At 42.3% G+C, this 17,521-nt stretch overlaps 1 protein-coding gene across 2 annotated transcripts in view; it reads right to left on the bottom strand.

The window, feature by feature from the left end:
* slc25a12 (solute carrier family 25 member 12) overlaps positions 1-16,749 on the bottom strand; it is a 28,079-nt gene extending 11,330 nt beyond the window's left edge. Inside the window, exons 1-9 of one of the 2 annotated variants that reach the window (XM_036986302.1) lie at positions 16,566-16,749; positions 15,748-15,801; positions 12,338-12,483; positions 3,877-3,992; positions 3,297-3,436; positions 3,026-3,172; positions 2,790-2,928; positions 1,981-2,074; positions 1,757-1,841 (exon numbers count right to left, since the gene is read on the bottom strand). In XM_036986302.1, coding sequence (XP_036842197.1) covers positions 1,757-1,841; positions 1,981-2,074; positions 2,790-2,928; positions 3,026-3,172; positions 3,297-3,436; positions 3,877-3,992; positions 12,338-12,483; positions 15,748-15,801; positions 16,566-16,577 — 933 coding nt within the window. In that variant the 5' untranslated portion in view covers positions 16,578-16,749. Of the gene's footprint in view, positions 1-1,756; positions 1,842-1,980; positions 2,075-2,789; positions 2,929-3,025; positions 3,173-3,296; positions 3,437-3,876; positions 3,993-12,337; positions 12,484-15,747; positions 15,802-16,185; positions 16,538-16,565 lie in introns of those variants that run through there. The other variant, XM_036986303.1, reaches the window with a different exon arrangement.
* Between the last annotated feature and the right edge of the window lie 772 nt (positions 16,750-17,521).

Below are 17,521 nucleotides of genomic sequence, written 5' to 3'. Positions count from 1 at the left end.
CTCAGCATTTAACACCATAGTACGCTCCAAACTCGCCATTAAGCTCGAGAACCTGGGTCTCGACCCCGCCCTGTGCAACTGTGTCCTGGACTTTCTGACGAGACGCCCCCAGGTGGTGAGGGTAGGAAACAATATCTCCACCCCGCTGATCCTCAACACTGGGGAGAAGATGGAAAGTTAAGTTCCTCGGCGTACACATCACGGACAAACTGAAATGGTCCACCCAGACAGACAGTGTGTTGAAGGCGCAACAGCGCCTCAGGAGGCTGAAGAAATTTGGATTGTCACCACTCAAACTTTTACAGATGCACAATCGAGAGCATCCTGTCGGGCTGTATCACCGCCTGGTACAGCAACTGCTCCGCCCACAACCGTAAGGCTCTCAAGAGGGTAGTAACGCATCACCGGGGGCAAACTACCTGCCCTCCAGGACACCTACACCACCCGATGTCACAGGAAGGCCATAAAGATCATCAAGGACATCAACCACCCGAGCCACTGCCTGTACACCCCGCTATCATCCAGAAGGCGAGGTCAGTACAGGTGCATCAAAGCTGGGACCGAGAGACTGAAAAACAGCTTCTATCTCAAGGCCATCAGACTGTTAAACAGCCACCACTAACATTGAGTGGCTGCTGCCAACACACTGACTCAACTCCAGCTCACTTTAATAATAAAAAATGTGATGTAATAAATGTATCACTAGTCACTTTATATAATGTTTACATACTCATCTCATATGTATATGCTGTCCTCTATACCATCTACTGTATCTTGCCTATGCCGTTTGGCCATCTCTCATTCATATATTTTTATGTACATATTCTTATTCATTCCTTTACACTTGTGTGTATAAGGTAGTTATGAAATTGTTAGATTACTTGATAGATATTACTGCATGTTTAGAACTAGAAGCACAAGCATTTCGCTACAATCACATTAACATCTGCTAACCATGTGTATGTGACAAATAAAGTTTTATTTGACACACCCACACACACTAGCGCGCACACACACACTAGCGCACAAACAGTAGCACGCACACACACACACACACACTAGAGCACACTAGCGCAAACACACACACACACTTGCGCACACTAGCGCGCGCACACACACACTAGCGCACACTAGCGCACACACACACACACTAGCGCACACACACACACACTAGCGCACACGCACGCACTAGCAAGCACACACGCACGCACTAGCAAGCACACACGCACACACTAGCAAGCACACACGCACGCACTAGCAAGCACACACGCACGCACACACGGACAGTGGCGCGCGCACACACGGACAGTGGCGCGCGCACACACGGACAGTGGCGCGCGCACACACGGACAGTGGCGCGCGCACACACGGACAGTGGCGCGCGCACACACGGACAGTGGCGCGCGCACACACGGACAGTGGCGCGCACACACGGACAGTGGCGCGCACACACGGACAGTGGCGCGCACACACGGACACTGGCGCGCACACACGGACACTGGCGCGCACACACGGACACTGGCGCGCACACACGGACACTGGCGCGCACACACGGACACTGGCGCGCACACACGGACACTGGCGCGCACACACGGACACTGGCGCGCACACACGGACACTGGCGCGCACACACGGACACTGGCGCACACACACGGACACTAGCACACACACTGACACTAGCACACACACTGACACTAGCACACACACTGACACTAGCACACACACTGACACTAGCACACACAGACAGGTCTCTTACCTGTTTCTGTATCTCAGCCAGGTGATAGGGCAGTGCTCCCTCCTCCAGTGGGGCTATCCTCTCAATGTCAGAAACGTTCAGACGTCTGAGGCAAAACACAGCTCCATTACCAGACAGTATACAATAAGCTTGCCCCAGCATTCTGAACAGGTATGTTTGGTAAGGCACACATACATTATGCATACAGTGCAAGGCTGAAGAGCGATACTCATGCATGTGTTTACCCAGAGTGGGAGTGAAGGCCTGATAACTGGTACAGGATGTCGATCTCCATGGGAGAGATCTGGCCAAACTTGTTAGCAGCAAAGATAAACTCCTCTAGAGAGAGGGAGATCAAGAGGGAGGAAGAGGGGAAGAGAAACAGTGTGAGAGAAAAAGAGATGGTTAACAAGTCTGCATAACACAGACATACTACATAGAGATTGAGAGAGCTCGCCAAGACTCTTCAACATGACAGTTCCTCTGCTGGCAGCTAACAGATGACTGGGAAGGGTGATCCCACTACTCCTCTCACATGTCCGGAACAGGGTACTCCCCAGGATTTTTTAACAAGGTGGTTCTGCTGAGTACGGCCGGGGAGGAGACCCAGAGGGTGGTAGTGCCCCCTTTGGACTAATTGGACTAAAAATTTGGACTAAAAATGCCTAATGAGAAAAACGCAACAAAAAAGCTAATATTAAATAAAAGTAGTTAATTTTGTATTTGTTGTATTACATAGTGGAGCAGCCAGTCCACAAAGGTGGAGCAGTGCCTCTCGCATTCTTTGGGGAGAACCCTGGTGTGTCGGTACAGTACAGTGTGTGTGGAAGGGTATACGATTGGTATGGATGGGAATACGTGTTACCCCTAGTGACCAGTGTGTTACCCCTAGTGACCAGTGTGTTACCCCTAGTGACCAGTGTGTTACCCCTAGTGACCAGTGTGTTAACCCTAGTGACCAGTGTGTTACCCCTAGTGACCAGTGTGTTACCCCTAGTGACCAGTGTGTTACCCCTAGTGACCAGTGTGTTACCCCTAGTGACCAGTGTGTTACCTTTAGTGACCAGTGTATCCTTGCGGCTACCGGCCAGTGTGCTGTAGATCTTGCGGATCAACTCCATGTTGTTTAGGAGAGAGTTAAATGCATTGAAGTAGGAGAAGCTGACCATGTGAGAGGTGCTGCCCCCCGCAGCCTGGGAGAACAATCACACAGAGGAGGGTTAGAACAGCCAGGCCTCCCCCTGACCTCCCCAACACACCATCACATTTACAGTACACACACGCTCTTACCGAAACCAGGTTTTCCTCCACGAACGGTGTGAGCACGTGGTGTCGGATGGTGGCCATGATGTCACTAAAGTCCATGGCAGAGATTGTGCCGCTTTTGTTCTTGTCCTTCTGGGCAAAGGCCTGGCGCGCATGTTCCAACTGTAACTCCTGTAGACAAAGAAGACTGTGTGTGTGTATGTGTGTGTGTGTGTGTGTGTATGTGTGTGTGTGTGTGTGTGTGTGTGTGTGTGTGTGTGTGTGTGTGCGCGTGCGCGCGTGTGTGCGTGCGTACCTGTAGGAACTGGGTGAACTCGAGGTAGCTAAGGCGTTTTTTGCGATCGTGTCCAAAGTGCAGGCGGATGAACTCACAGTCCCAGTTAAAGGGGATGTGGTGGTGCACTGTGGTCTGGCTGAAGATGTCCCGCACATTCTCTGTTAAAGGGGAGGATAAAGTGAGAGAGAACCATAGAATTGGAATGAGTAGAATGGGCTTGCCATTGAATGCAATGTTGTGTTGGGAGAAAAGGCGGCCATATTGGGTGTACCATTTTAAAATGTCTTCACATCTCAGAAATCTGTTTCTTTCTGTGAACACAGGGACAATCTGTTCTACTCATTCTGATTCTATGCCAGATTCATCAGATTTAGAATTACAGTAACCTTTAGGCTGAGTGAGTATACTAACAATTTGTATTAGGCATGCCAGGCACACACACCCCCTCTCAAGCACTAAAAAGTGTGTGAGAGAGTGGTTTAGAGAGAACGTAATAGTGTGCTAAATCGTAATCCCATGAACAATTAAATTATTGCAACATTTTCTGGGCTGAAACCATGGGAACAGTTGACGAAAGCATGTACACACAGTAACGTACCAAAAGAGATGTCTCCAGTGCCAGTCTTGTCAAACAGCTGGAAGGCTACGATGAAGAGGGCATCCGGAACACACAGCACCGACTCAAATGCTAAGAACTCCTGGAACGAGATCAGCCTGTGTGTGTTTTGTGGAAAGAGAGAAAGAGAGGCAACATTAAAACACATTACACACATGAAGTCATGCAGGACAAAGCTTCAGTTACACAACATCCAATCAGAAGGAGAAAGGCTCAGCTTTCGCTGAAACATCAGAAAAATGTCAACAATGATGTAGGGTGAGATTAGACCATGCAGTATTTCTAAAAATACTGCATGGTTTCTCCAGACTGAACTAAAATTAGAAGGTTCATTGGGGATTTGCTGCTTGTAGGTCATTACTTTTAATCAGCTCTGAATGACACAGATGTGTGGTTCTGCACCGTGCCAAGCGTGTGCAAAGCCGCCATCAAGGCAAAGGGTTGCTATTTTGAAGAATATAAAAATATATATATATTTAGATACGTTTAACACTTTTTTGGTAACTACATGATTCCATGTGTGTTGTTTCATAGTTTTGATGTCTTCACAACTATTCTACGATAGAGGTCGACCGATTAATCGGAATGGCCAAACAATTAGGGCCGATTTCAAGTTTTTCTAACAATCGGTAATCGTCATTTTTGGACAATGATTATGACCGATTACATTGCCCTCCACGAGGAGACTGCATGGCAGGCTGACTACATGTTATGCGAGTGCAGCAAGGAGCCAAGGTAAGGTGCTAGCTAGCATTAAACTTATCTTATAAAAAACAATCTTAACAATCACTAGTTAACTACACATGGTTGATGATATTACTAGTTTATCTAGCTTGTCCTGCGTTGAATATAATTGATACGGTGCCTGTTAATTTATCATTGAATCATAGCCTACTTCACCAAACGGGTGATTAACAAGCGCATTCGCGAAAAAAAGCACCGTCTTTGCACCAGTGTACCTAACCCTAAACATCAACGCCTTTCTTAAAATCAATACCTGCTGTCGTGGCTGAATCAGAATTAGTTAGGTAACATAGATAAATAAGATGTTTTATCTTATTTTTGGACTATACTGGTAGTTGCAGTTCTCTCTTCTCCAGGGCTTAGTCACTAGGGGCCCAGAGAGGGGAGAGGTCAGGCTGGTCTTCATATGTCATTGTATCTGTTAAACCATGTGATGCTATGAAGAATATCAGAAGGGGAGGAAGACAGAATGGAGGCTTGTCTTCTTATGGGAATGTGTCTAACTATTGTATGTCCCCTCTGAGGTTGCCATTATCTTGATTTAGTTTATGACCTAAGATGCTCACTGTCTCTGTGAGCTTGTCCAGGAGGGGTTGTATTTGAGATGGGAGTATCTAGAATTGACAATTGATATATGCCATTGGATGAGGTAATGTTTTGGTCCTAAGTGGTACCAAGAACGAGATTAGAATCTCATCTAAGAGAGCAAACTGAACAATAATTTATAGCTAATGCTATCTAGCTATGGGATACTCCTCTCTCAAGTAAAGTCTTCCTTTGTAATGTTCCTAAGTGTTTCGTCATGTGAGTTCAGATGGGTGTGTCTTAGCTATAAATGATACTAAGAATTGTTTTGTAAGCACTCTCAGAGAATTCATTTATAGACACTGAATTGATCTGAGAGTCACAGGGCTATGGCGAAGCTCATATATAATTAAAGATGGACTTTATAATATAACTCTGACTTGTGTGGTTTGCTCGCTCAATGTTTAGTAATACAGGAAATTACCACGACACTGCATATTTAGTTAATATTGTCTGCTAACATGAATTTCGTTGAACTATGAAATTGTTTCACTTCTCTTGCGTTCTGTGTAAGCAGAGTCAGGGTAAATGCAGCAGTTTGGGCCACCTGGCTCGTTGTGAACTGTGTGAAGATAATTTCTTCCTAACAAAAACCGTCATTAATTTGCCAGAATTGTACATAATTATGACATAACTTTGAAGGTTGTGCAATGTAACAGCAATATTTAGACTTACGGATGCCACCCGTTAGATAAAATACAGAACGGTTCCATATTTCACAAAGAATAAACGTTTTGTTTTCAAAATGATAGTTTGCGGATTTGACCATATTAAAGACCTAAGGCTCGTATTTCTGTGTTTTATTATATTAAGTCTATGATATGATAGAGCAGACTGACTGAGCGGTGGTAGGCAGCAGCAGGCTTGTAAGCATTCATTCAAACAGCACTTTCCTGCATTTGCCAGCAGCTCTTAACTGTGCTTCAAGCATTGCACTGTTTAGGACTTCAAGCCTATCAACTCCCGAGATTAGGCTGGCAATACTAAAGTACCTATTAGAACATCCAATAGTCAAAGGTATATGAAATACAAATGGTATAGAGAGAAATTGTCCTATAATAACCTCAACCTAAAACGTATTACCTGGGAATATTGAAGACTCATGTTAAAAAGGAACCACCATGTTTCATATGTTCTGAGCAAGGAACTTAAACGTTAGCTTTTTTACATGGCACATATTGCCCTTTTACTTTCTTCTCCAACACTTATTTTTTGCATTATATAAACCAAATTGAACATGTTTTATTATTTATTTGAAACTAAATAGATTTTATTGATTTATTATATTAAGTTAAAACAAGTGTTCATTCAGTAGTTGTAATTGTCATTATTACAAATATATATAAAAATCGTCCGATTAATCGGTATCGGCTTTTTTTGGTCCTCCAATAAATCGGTATTGGCATTGAAAAATCATAAAATCAGTTGACCCCTATTCTACAATGTAGAAAATAGTAAAAATAAAGAACTACCCTTGAAAGAATTGGTGTGTCCAAACTTTTGACTGGAACTACTGTACATCAGATAGGTGCAGTGAAATGTGCGGTTTTACAGGGTCAGCCATAATAGTAGTGTGCCTGCCCCCTGGGGAATGTTAGGGTAAAGTGCTTTGCTCAAGGGCACAGGCAGATTTTTTTTTACCTTATTGGCTTTGGTATTTGAACCAGCAACTTTTGGTTACTGACCCAACACTAACTTCTAGGCTACCTGACGCTAGGCTACCTGACGCTAGGCTACCTGACGCTAGGCTACCTGACGCTAGGCTACCTGGAAACTGCTTGTGTCTGTGTAGCGGTATTGTAAGAGAGGGGTAAAGATAAATATTATGCAGGTATTAACCCTGCTGAAAGGAAAAGAGGAGGATAGATGGAGTACTGCTACCAGACACACATCAGCCGAAGAGAGGGTAGCCTGTTTGCCAGAAATCTTCTCTCTCCACTGGCTAACACACACGTCACAGCACAGGGGTAATCCAAACATTAATACCGCATACAATAGTAATGGCTGAGCAATTTAAACACAACTTCATAGATACAATGGACAAGAAAGAACCCAGTCATTAACATTAGAGGATTTGCAATATTCTGTATTACCTCACAGTGGGGGGATGTTCATAGACAAAACAAAGAAGGCCTTAAAAAAAATGTAATTACATTTCTTTTTTTTCAAAAGGAGTCTTGGCCAAATGCAAATAGTCCCACACGAACAGTGGGGGGGAAGTGACAAACCCTTCAACACCAAAGGGGCTGTGGTATTGATGGTACCCTAAATGAAATTATAAAATATACACCCCACAAGTTGGCTGTACTTAAACTCTTTAATATCATCCTCGGCTCTGGCATATTCTCCAATATTTGGAACCAAGTATTGATCACCCCAAGCCACAAAAGTGGAGGCAAATTTGACCCCAATTACTACCGTGGGATGTGTGTCAACATCAACCTTGGGAAAACCATCTGCATTATCATTAACAGCAGACTTGTACATTTCGTCAGTGAAAACAATGTACTGATCAAATGTCAAAAATTGGCTTTTTACCAAATGACCGTACGACAGAACAAATATTCCCCCTGCACACCCTAATTGACAAACAAACCAAAACAAAGGCAAAGTCTTCTCATGCTCAGTTGACTTAAAAAATGCTTATGACTCAATTTGGCAAGAGGATCTGCTATTCAAAAGTTATGGAAACTGGTGTTGGGGGAAAAACATAAAACATAATAAAATGAATGTACACAAACACAAACAATTCTTCCCACAAGGTCGTGGGGTGAGACAGGGATGCAGCTTAAACCCCACCCTCTTCAACATATATATCAATGAATTGGCGAGGGCACTAGAACAGTTTGCAGCACCTGGCCTCTGAGAAACACTTGCGGCTTGGTAGCTGATATTTGTGGTTAATTGTACCTAGCAGCTTTTTAAAGCCTGGCATTTCTACTGTAAAGATTGGAAGCATATCTTTCGCTATAAAATAGGTCACTGCATCCGTTATCTCAAATTTTTCTTGTCATAAGGGTTTACGTTTGAAACTAATTTGGGTATGGTAGTTTGTCTTTTAGCAGACATTTTGGGAATTGGGCGACTGGAATCGGCATAGTCTCACGCATTCCTCCCATTCCTGATGTAAAGGGTTTGTTGTACTTCTGCTTTTCGTAGCAATTGTCTTTCGACACATTTTGCACAGGACATTCGTTTGCTGAACATCAGACCCCTTAAACCCAAACCATTTCCATATGTCTGAAAAAACATTGCTGCCCTTTTTGGGATGATTTCAGCTTCACAAGAGGCTGAGCTGGCTTCCTCACTTTCCATTTTGGTGGAACTCTTACCGCCGCTACACTTCTCCGGTGTGGTTACGATTTGTGAAAGGCTGTCTAGGGTTGTGATTGGTGGATAACCTCTGTGCACGTGTTGTCAGGCAACTTGGACATGATTAGACTTTGGGCTGACAGAGACGAGACAGTGAGATGCTGCTCGTGCTGCTGGTGGTTCTCTGATCCACCTCTATGCAGACGACACCATTCTGTATACTTCTGGCCATTCTTTGGACACTGTGTTAACTAACCTCCAGACGAGCTTCAATGCCATACAACTCTCATTCCGTGGCCGCCAACTGCTCTTAAATGCAAGTAAAACTAAATGCATGCTCTTCAACCGATCGCTGCCCGCACCTGCCTGTCCGTCCAGCATCACTACTCTGGACGGTTCTGACTTAGAATATGTGGACAACTACAAATACCTAGGTGTCTGGTTAGACTGTAAACTCTCCTTCCAGACCAACATTAAGCATCTCCAATCCAAAATTAAATCTATCATCGGCTTCCTATTTCACAACAAAGCATCCTTCACTCATGCTGCCAAGCATACCCTTGAAAAACCGACTATCCTGCCAATCTGTGACTTCAGAAATGTCATTTACAAAACAGCCTCCAACACTCTACGCAGCAAATTGGATGCAGTCTATCACAGTGCCATCCGTTTTGTCACCAAAGCCTCATATACTACCCACCACTGCAACCTGTATGCTCTCGTTGGCTGGCCCTCGCTTCATATTCGTTGCCAAACCCACTGGCTCCAGGTCATCTCTAAGTCTTTGCTATGTAAAGCCCCGCCTTATCTCAGCTCACTGGTCACCATAGCAGCACCCACCCGTAGCACGCGCTCCAGCAGGTAAATTTCACTGGTCACCCCCAAAACCAATTCCTCCTTTGGACGCCTCATCTTCCAGTTCTCTGCTGCCAATGACGAACGAATTGCAAAAAATAAATCACTGAAGCTGGAGACTCATATCTCCCTCACTAGCTTTAAGCACCAGCTGTCAGAGCAGCTCACAGATCACTGCACCTGTAAATAGCCAATCCAACTACCTCATCACGATACTGTTATTATAATTGTTTTGCTTCACAGTATCTCTACTTGCACATTCAACTTCTGCACATCAATCACTCTAGTGTTTAATTGCTAAATTGTATTATTTCGCCACAATGGCCTATTTACTGCCTTACCTCATTTGCACACACTGTATATAGACCGTTTCTCTATTGTATTATTGACTGTATGTTTGTTTATTCCATGTGTAACTGTGTTGTTTGTGTCGCACTGCTTTGCTTTATCTTGGCCAGGTCGCAGTTGTAAATGAGAACTTGTTCTCAACTGGCCTACCTGGTTAAATAAAGGTGTTCTCAACTGACCTACCTGGTTAAATAAAGATGTTCTCAACTGACCTACCTGGTTAAATAAAGGTGTTCTCAACTGACCTACCTGGTTAAATAAAGGTGTTCTCAACTGACCTACCTGGTTAAATAAAGGTGTTCTCAACTAGCCTACCTGGTTAAATAAAGGTGTTCTCAACTGGCCGACCTGGTTAAATAAAGGTGTTCTCAACTGGCCGACCTGGTTAAATAAAGGTGTTCTCAACTGACCTACCTGGTTAAATAAAGGTGTTCTCAACTGACCTACCTGGTTAAATAAAGGTGTTCTCAACTGACCTACCTGGTTAAATAAAGGTGTTCTCAACTGACCTACCTGGTTAAATAAAGGTGTTCTCAACTGACCTACCTGGTTAAATAAAGGTGTTCTCAACTGGCCGACCTGGTTAAATAAAGGTGTTCTCAACTGACCTACCTGGTTAAATAAAGGTGTTCTCAACTGACCTACCTGGTTAAATAAAGGTGTTCTCAACTGGCCTACCTGGTTAAATAAAGGTGTTCTCAACTGACCTACCTGGTTAAATAAAGGTGTTCTCAACTGACCTACCTGGTTAAATAAAGGTGTTCTCAACTGACCTACCTGGTTAAATAAAGGTGTTCTCAACTGGCCTACCTGGTTAAATAAAGGTGTTCTCAACTGGCCTACCTGGTTAAATAAAGGTGTTCTCAACTGGCCTACCTGGTTAAATAAAGGTGTTCTCAACTGACCTACCTGGTTAAATAAAGGTGTTCTCAACTAGCCGACCTGGTTAAATAAAGGTGAAATACAAAAATATTTTAAAAATATATATAAAAATATGGAAAAAACTTGATCGCCCTAACTAGAATCTGAAGTCAAATGTCTACTGACATTTGACATCTGCCTGCATTCATTCAAACAGCACTTTCATGCGTTTTGCCAGCAGCTCTTCGCAAGCACAGCGCTGTTTATGACTTCAAGTCTATCAGCCTAATGGCTGGTGTAACCAATGTGAAATGGCTAGCCAGTTAGCTGGGTGTGCACTAATAGCGTTTCAAACGTCACTCGCTCTGAGACTTGGAGTAGTTATTCCTCTTGCTCTGCAAGGGCCGCGGCTTTTGTGGAGCGATGGGTAACGCTGCTTCGAGTGTGGCTGTTGTTAATGTGTTCCTGGTTCGAGCCCAGGTAGGGGCGAGGAGAGGGACGGAAGCTATACTGTTACACTGGCAATACTATAGTGCCTATAAGAACATCCAATAGTCAAAAGGTATATGAAATACAAATGGTAGAGAGAGAAATATTTGTATAAATACTATATTAAAACTTCTTAGCTTGGAATATTGAAGTCTCATGTTAAAAGGAACCACCAACTTTCATATGTTCTCATGTTTTGAGCAAGGAACTCAAACCCTAGCTTTTTTACATGGCACATATTTCACTTTTACTTCTCCAACACTTTGTTTTTGCATTATTTAAACCAAATTGAAAATGTTTCATTATTTATTTGAGGCTAAATTGATTTTTATTGATGTATTATATAAAGTTAAAACAAGTGTTCATTCAGTATTGTTGTAATTGTCATTATTACTTTTTTTTATTATTAATAATATATATATATATATATATATATATATATATATATATATATATTTTTATTTATTTTTATTTTATTTTTTTTTTTTAATCGGCCGATCCCGATTTTTGGGGGTCCTCCAATAATTGGTATCGGCGTTGAAAAATCATAATCGGTCGACCTCTAGTCCCAAGCTTGTAGCGTCATACCGAAGAAGACTCGAGGCTGTAATCGCTGCCCAATAATTACTTGACACATTGGGGGGGGGGAAAAAAGAAAAAAAATGAGTAAACTACAATGCTATTTGGCACAGAGAGTACTCAGTGTACAGACTCAGTGAGCTTAGCCTTGTTATTGAGAGGCCACTGTAGGCAGACCTGGCTCTCAAAACAAATTCAAGATTTATGACCTGTTGCCACAAGAAAAGGGCAACCAGTGAATAACAAACACCATTGTAAATAGAACCCATATGTATTTCCCTTTTGTACTTTAACTATTTGCACATTGTTACAACACTGCATATAGCCATAATATGACATTTCAAATGTCTCTATACCTTTGGTACTTTTGTGAGTGTAATGTTTACTGTAAATTTTGTATTTCTTATTATCTATTTAATTTGCTTTGGCAATGTAAACATATGTCCCATGCAAATAAAGCCCTTTGAATTGAAATGAGACACAGGAGAGAGAAATAGAAAGGGAAGGAGACAAGTCAGGATGCTTGAGCAACTGTTCCACAGAAAAGGAGAACAGAGAGAGAGAAGGGAGGCAGCTCTTTACCCATCTTTTGGTGAAGAGAGGGTGTGCGAAATAAAGATAGACATAGAGGAGGATGACAGAGAGAGGGTGAATGTAGGCAGCTCCTTACCCGTCCTTGGTGGTATCAGCTACACCTGCGATGAGCTGGACAGTTTTGGGGTTGTGATGGATCTGTGTGTGTAGGCCCAGGTATTTCTGCACAAAGTCCCCCGGGGTCATCAACTTCTCGCCATCTGCATCCACCACACTGGCATGCTGGAGGGGTTATGACAGAGTCACACTGGGTCCCTTCCTTGTACTGTTATAACAATCATAACCCTGAGCATTATCAACTCCTCTGTCATGCTTAGAAGGGTTACGACAGAAACCCACATCACGTCATTTTGAGTTTCCTGCTAAACACTGACATGTTGAGGGGGGTTAGGATAGAATGCATACAGGTGGAGTTTGAGTTTCCTGCTAAACACTGACATGTTGAGGGGGGTTAGGATAGAATGCATACAGGTGGAGTTTGAGTTCCTGACTTAACGCTTATCCAACACACTGGCACGCTAAGGTGGTTCTAAATGTGACGCTATAATGTGGCTCTTACTTCTTCCCGGGTAGACACACACGATTAGGGCATTGATTTTGTTAAGGCCTCACACTCTGGCAGTATAAACTGTGCACTGTGTGTAGACACTGTCTGAACAACTGGAAAGCCTATATATACATAAGATATACTCAATCAATGAGCATCACTCTCCAAATATAACTACGTATGACAATAGCCACAGAAAGTAGTTTGGGGGTGCTGCGATTTTTTTTCTTGCCCATGTCTTTATCAGACCACTAACACAGGACTAGCAAAGGCCCAGTGCACTACTTTTGTGAAAATAATTTAAACTAAATGTGTGAGTGTTTACCAGCATGTGACTTGAGTTTGATAATTATCTGTACAAAACAGTTAATATGAAAATACTTATGGACTATAAAAATACTTCCTTGAAATGTTTTCCAGTCTCTTGAAATACTTTGCAAATGCAACTTTTTCTACATTAAAATGAACATTTCAGTTTCCTTTACATTTTAGTAGATGCTCTAATCCAGAGCAAATAACAGTAGTGAGTGTATACATTTTCATACTGGCCCCCCATTGGAATCGAACCCACAACCCTAGCATTGCAAGCGCTATGCTCTACCAACTGAGCCACATCACCACAAACCACTTGATGTCTCAATGCACTAAATGTTTTTCCATCATGGTGATGGAAAGTCTACAGGTACAAACCAAGATGACCAGTCTATGTACAATACAGTAATATACATTTACATTTAAGTGGTTTGTAAGGATGGTAAATTAATACTGTACAAAGTGGTTGTTTTTCATGTTATTTGATCAAGAAAAATATTTAATTTGATGTAAATGTTTGAGAACAGGGTTTTGTTCTTTCTGGATTCCATTAGAATGACATCACAGATAAAGGGACAGGGCAACAACTCTTACAATTCCAACTATTGAATCCTGCAAGATACTGTTCTTCATTATACAAGTAACTTTCTTGCTAAAGCGGAGATTGAATGATTTTTTTGCTGCGCAACAAATATTGGTCTGCTAATACTGGTAAAGGCCCAGTGCACCATTTTTTTAAATACAGTTCATTTTTTAAATTCTGATTTTTCAGGGGGTGCTACAGCACCCTCAGCACACCTACCCGCAGTTATGCATATGACTTGACATGTCCGACTGACAACTAAAGGTGAACTAGCCTATTTACAAAGATTCCTTAGAGGAATAAGAACTTTGTAGAAAGTATTTTGTGTAAGGTATCTTTAACTAACCTTTCATTTTAGTAATTTAGCAGACACTTTTATCCAGAGCGACTGACAGGAGCAATTAGTGTTAAGAAACTAGCACAAGGGCACACTGACCAATTTTTCATCTAGTCGGCTCGGACTAGCTGTCGCCCCAGCTTTGTGAGCTAAGCCATCTTAGGCTTTATGTTATGTTTTCAGTAGCTCTATTAGCCCATACAAGGCACGGACTGCTGTTTCATCCACAGAGCCATGAAGGATCAAGCACAACAGTGTGCAACTGTGAATACACTTTAGAAGAGCCCTTATTTATGTTCAACATGGAACTCACAGCTTCAGCGGGTTCTGAGAAATTCTGAATACTAAATGCTGTAAATCTTTCAATGTTTTGACTAATACATGACCTCTAAACTCTCACATGACATACAGTATGTAAAATGTGTATAACCCCCTTTGTATAGCCTAATGTACCATCGGCTAACTGACCAGGTGAAAGCTATGATCCCTTATTGATGTCACTTGTTATATCCACTTCAATCAGTGTAGAAGGAGAGGAGACAGGTTAAAGAAGGATTTGTAAGCCTTAAGACATTGTGTATATCTGTGTCATTCAAAGAGTGAATGGGCAAGACAAAATATTTAAGTGCCTTTGAACAGGTTATTAGGTGCCAGGTGCACTGGTTTGAGTGTGTCAAGAATTGCAACGCTACTGGGTTTTTCACATTCAACAGTTTCCCGTGTGTATCAAGAATGGTCCACCACCCAAAGGACATCCAGCCAACTTGACACAACTATGGATACCATTGGAGTCAAGATGTGCCAGTATCCATGTGGAATTCTTTTGACACCTTGTAGAGTCCATGCTCCAATGAATTGAGTCTGTTCTGAGGGCAAAAGGGGCGCAACTCAATATTAGGAAGGTGTTCCTAATGTTTTGTACACTCTGTGTATAGGTGCCCTGCCAGGAAGGGAAACAGGCAGAACTGACAGCCCTCCCACAGTGTGAACACAGGCGTTTAGCTTTGTAATTCAGCCGATAGATGCTTGCTTACTCCATCACAGAATGCCTGCCACATTCAAACACAGGCAAATGTCACATGACTCAAGCTATGGCAGAGGGATTTCTTGTGGCAAGGTTAACTGACACTGATGTTTGCTACCAGCCGGGCACTCATGCCATGCCCATACATGTTACAGCCTACGCTTCTCAGTGATTTAATGCATAGGGTGCATTAATACTCTATAGCCTCTTGTCCATGTAGAACAGATGAAGTGGAAACACTTGAGATACACCTTTCACCATGAATGTGTATGTTGTGTGTATTTTGGTATTTTATTAGGATTCCTATTAGCTGTTGCAAAAACTGCTGCTACTCTTCTTAAGGTTCACACAAAACATGTAATAATACTTTACATTAATAGTCAAGAACAGCTCAAGGACAGAACTACATAAAGTGTGTGGGTTGGTCTTTAAAGAGCATGGTGACACAGCTCCCCACAAGATTCCCTCAAGCTAAATCATGACTTCAGTTCACCCTGGGGGGATTGTGACCCTAGATGTTTCCCCAAGGAACTCCATTTCGCATCATCTTCCTGATGGCGGAGGTTAGGATTTAGGGAGGGTAGCTGATTCCAAGCTGAGATTGTGAGTCACTTTGCATATAAACTGTGCATAGTGATTATTTGAGGCAGGCTAAAAATTGAAGGACAAATAGTTGTTCTTACCTTCTGAAAGATAACCTTCAATTCGCTCGGGTCTGCCCGTTTGGTGGATTGCACCTGCCAAGCAATATGATTAAGATAAAAATGTTAAGGTAATGACTCGTTCTGCAGAAAGTACACAGCGACTAGTTACATTTACATAATGTAAACGGTTAACTAACTAGCTGTTTGGTTTTGTAATCAATACTAGCTAGCTGACACTGGGATAAAGTGTGTCTCCTTGCAATTTGAAATTTCAAATGAAAAGATTCCAAAAGCAAAGAGGACTTGAAAGACTGCTAACCTACAAGACATATAATTATTGTCAAAACGAATGCTAATGTAAAGTATCACACCAACTGTTCCTGCAGGTGAGTTGACCAGGAAACACTGCTACTGCTAACTAGCTAGCTACTGGCTAGTTAGCTACAGTAACGTTACTCAAAAGATGAAGACACAAACCCTTCTTCAAATGACTCGTTAGGTTTAAAACAGCAAAGAGCAGAACGGATAAGAGGGTATTTAGACACACGATGGTAGTTGAGTGATGCGGTTGTCATTATTGCACAATCTTGTGAGTTCGTAAATAGCTAGTATCGCAATGTTAATCAGATGTAGACGCTAGCCTTATCGCTAACTCCGCCTTGTGGATATTCATTCAAGGCCAGAGACCGGGCGTTACCGCAGTGATGCACGGAGCAATGAATGCCCTACACCCGACAAAAAGAGACTCAAGTAATCCTTTAAACGATATAGTCATATACCCAATACAAAACAGATCAAACATGCAGACAACATTAAAAGCGATTTCTGAAACGTAAAGCAAGCGATGCCGAAGTCACCTTGACCGCCATGTTGGTTTTGACGTCACGTACAGTTAGCTGGCGCAGGCGCTTTCACTGCAGAATTCCAAATAAATTAATTGAAAAGCAAACTCCGGTCTAATGTGAGACGGTTGTATCAACCCCACTATTCTAGTCTAGTGCGTGTCTGTTCTAAAAGTGGGTGTGTGTGTCTCTTCGGCTGTAGCGGTCGTGGTTCGAGCATTCCAAGGGTGATGTAAGGACACGTTTCTATTGCACAGTGTCTAAGCCTGAGTGAAAAGTGAAAATAGACTGCTAGCTATTCAGACCAATCGAATAATTAACCTGGCCACACAAATACAGTAGCCTATTTGTGGGAGAACAAATATTGCATAGCATAACCGTGGGTAGTAGAGGTGCTGAGGGTGCTGCAGCACCCCCTGAAAAATCATATAAAATATATATATATATATATATATATATATATTAATACTTTTGATATTAATATTTTTGCACTGAGCCTTTAATTCTCTTGCAAACTACTTCCTATGTTGCATATATCAATATGCTACACATCATTCAATCATTGAATGACCTGTAGGCTCTCTCAGAGGCTGAAACTCACTCAACCTGATTGACTGGAAGAAAAAAACATGAAGCAGGAGCCTAAACCAATAACACACATCTTGTAATGTTATGTTAGGCCTAACTTGTGAAAGCTTTATCAACTAAAGGTTATGTTGACTATTTTATTGATAGGGCCTAAATTCAAATGGAAAGTTTTCCCATCCTATTGTTCTCCAGGTTGAAATAAAAATTGGAAACCAAACCTATAAGCAATGTGTGTAAACACATTCCCATCCCCTTTTCGAAGATCTGAAATCAGTTTAAAGCTGACACCCTTTTGCCAAGCCCAGGCCAGAACACAGAGTATGTGTGCCTTAACTCTGCTGCAATCCAGTTAAGTGCAGAGGGCTTTAATGGGAACTGTCTCA

This window comes from Oncorhynchus mykiss, chromosome 8 (genome assembly GCF_013265735.2).
Source record: "Oncorhynchus mykiss isolate Arlee chromosome 8, USDA_OmykA_1.1, whole genome shotgun sequence".
Classification (NCBI taxonomy): domain Eukaryota; kingdom Metazoa; phylum Chordata; class Actinopteri; order Salmoniformes; family Salmonidae; genus Oncorhynchus; species Oncorhynchus mykiss.
This window is presented reverse-complemented; position numbering and strand designations above follow the sequence as displayed.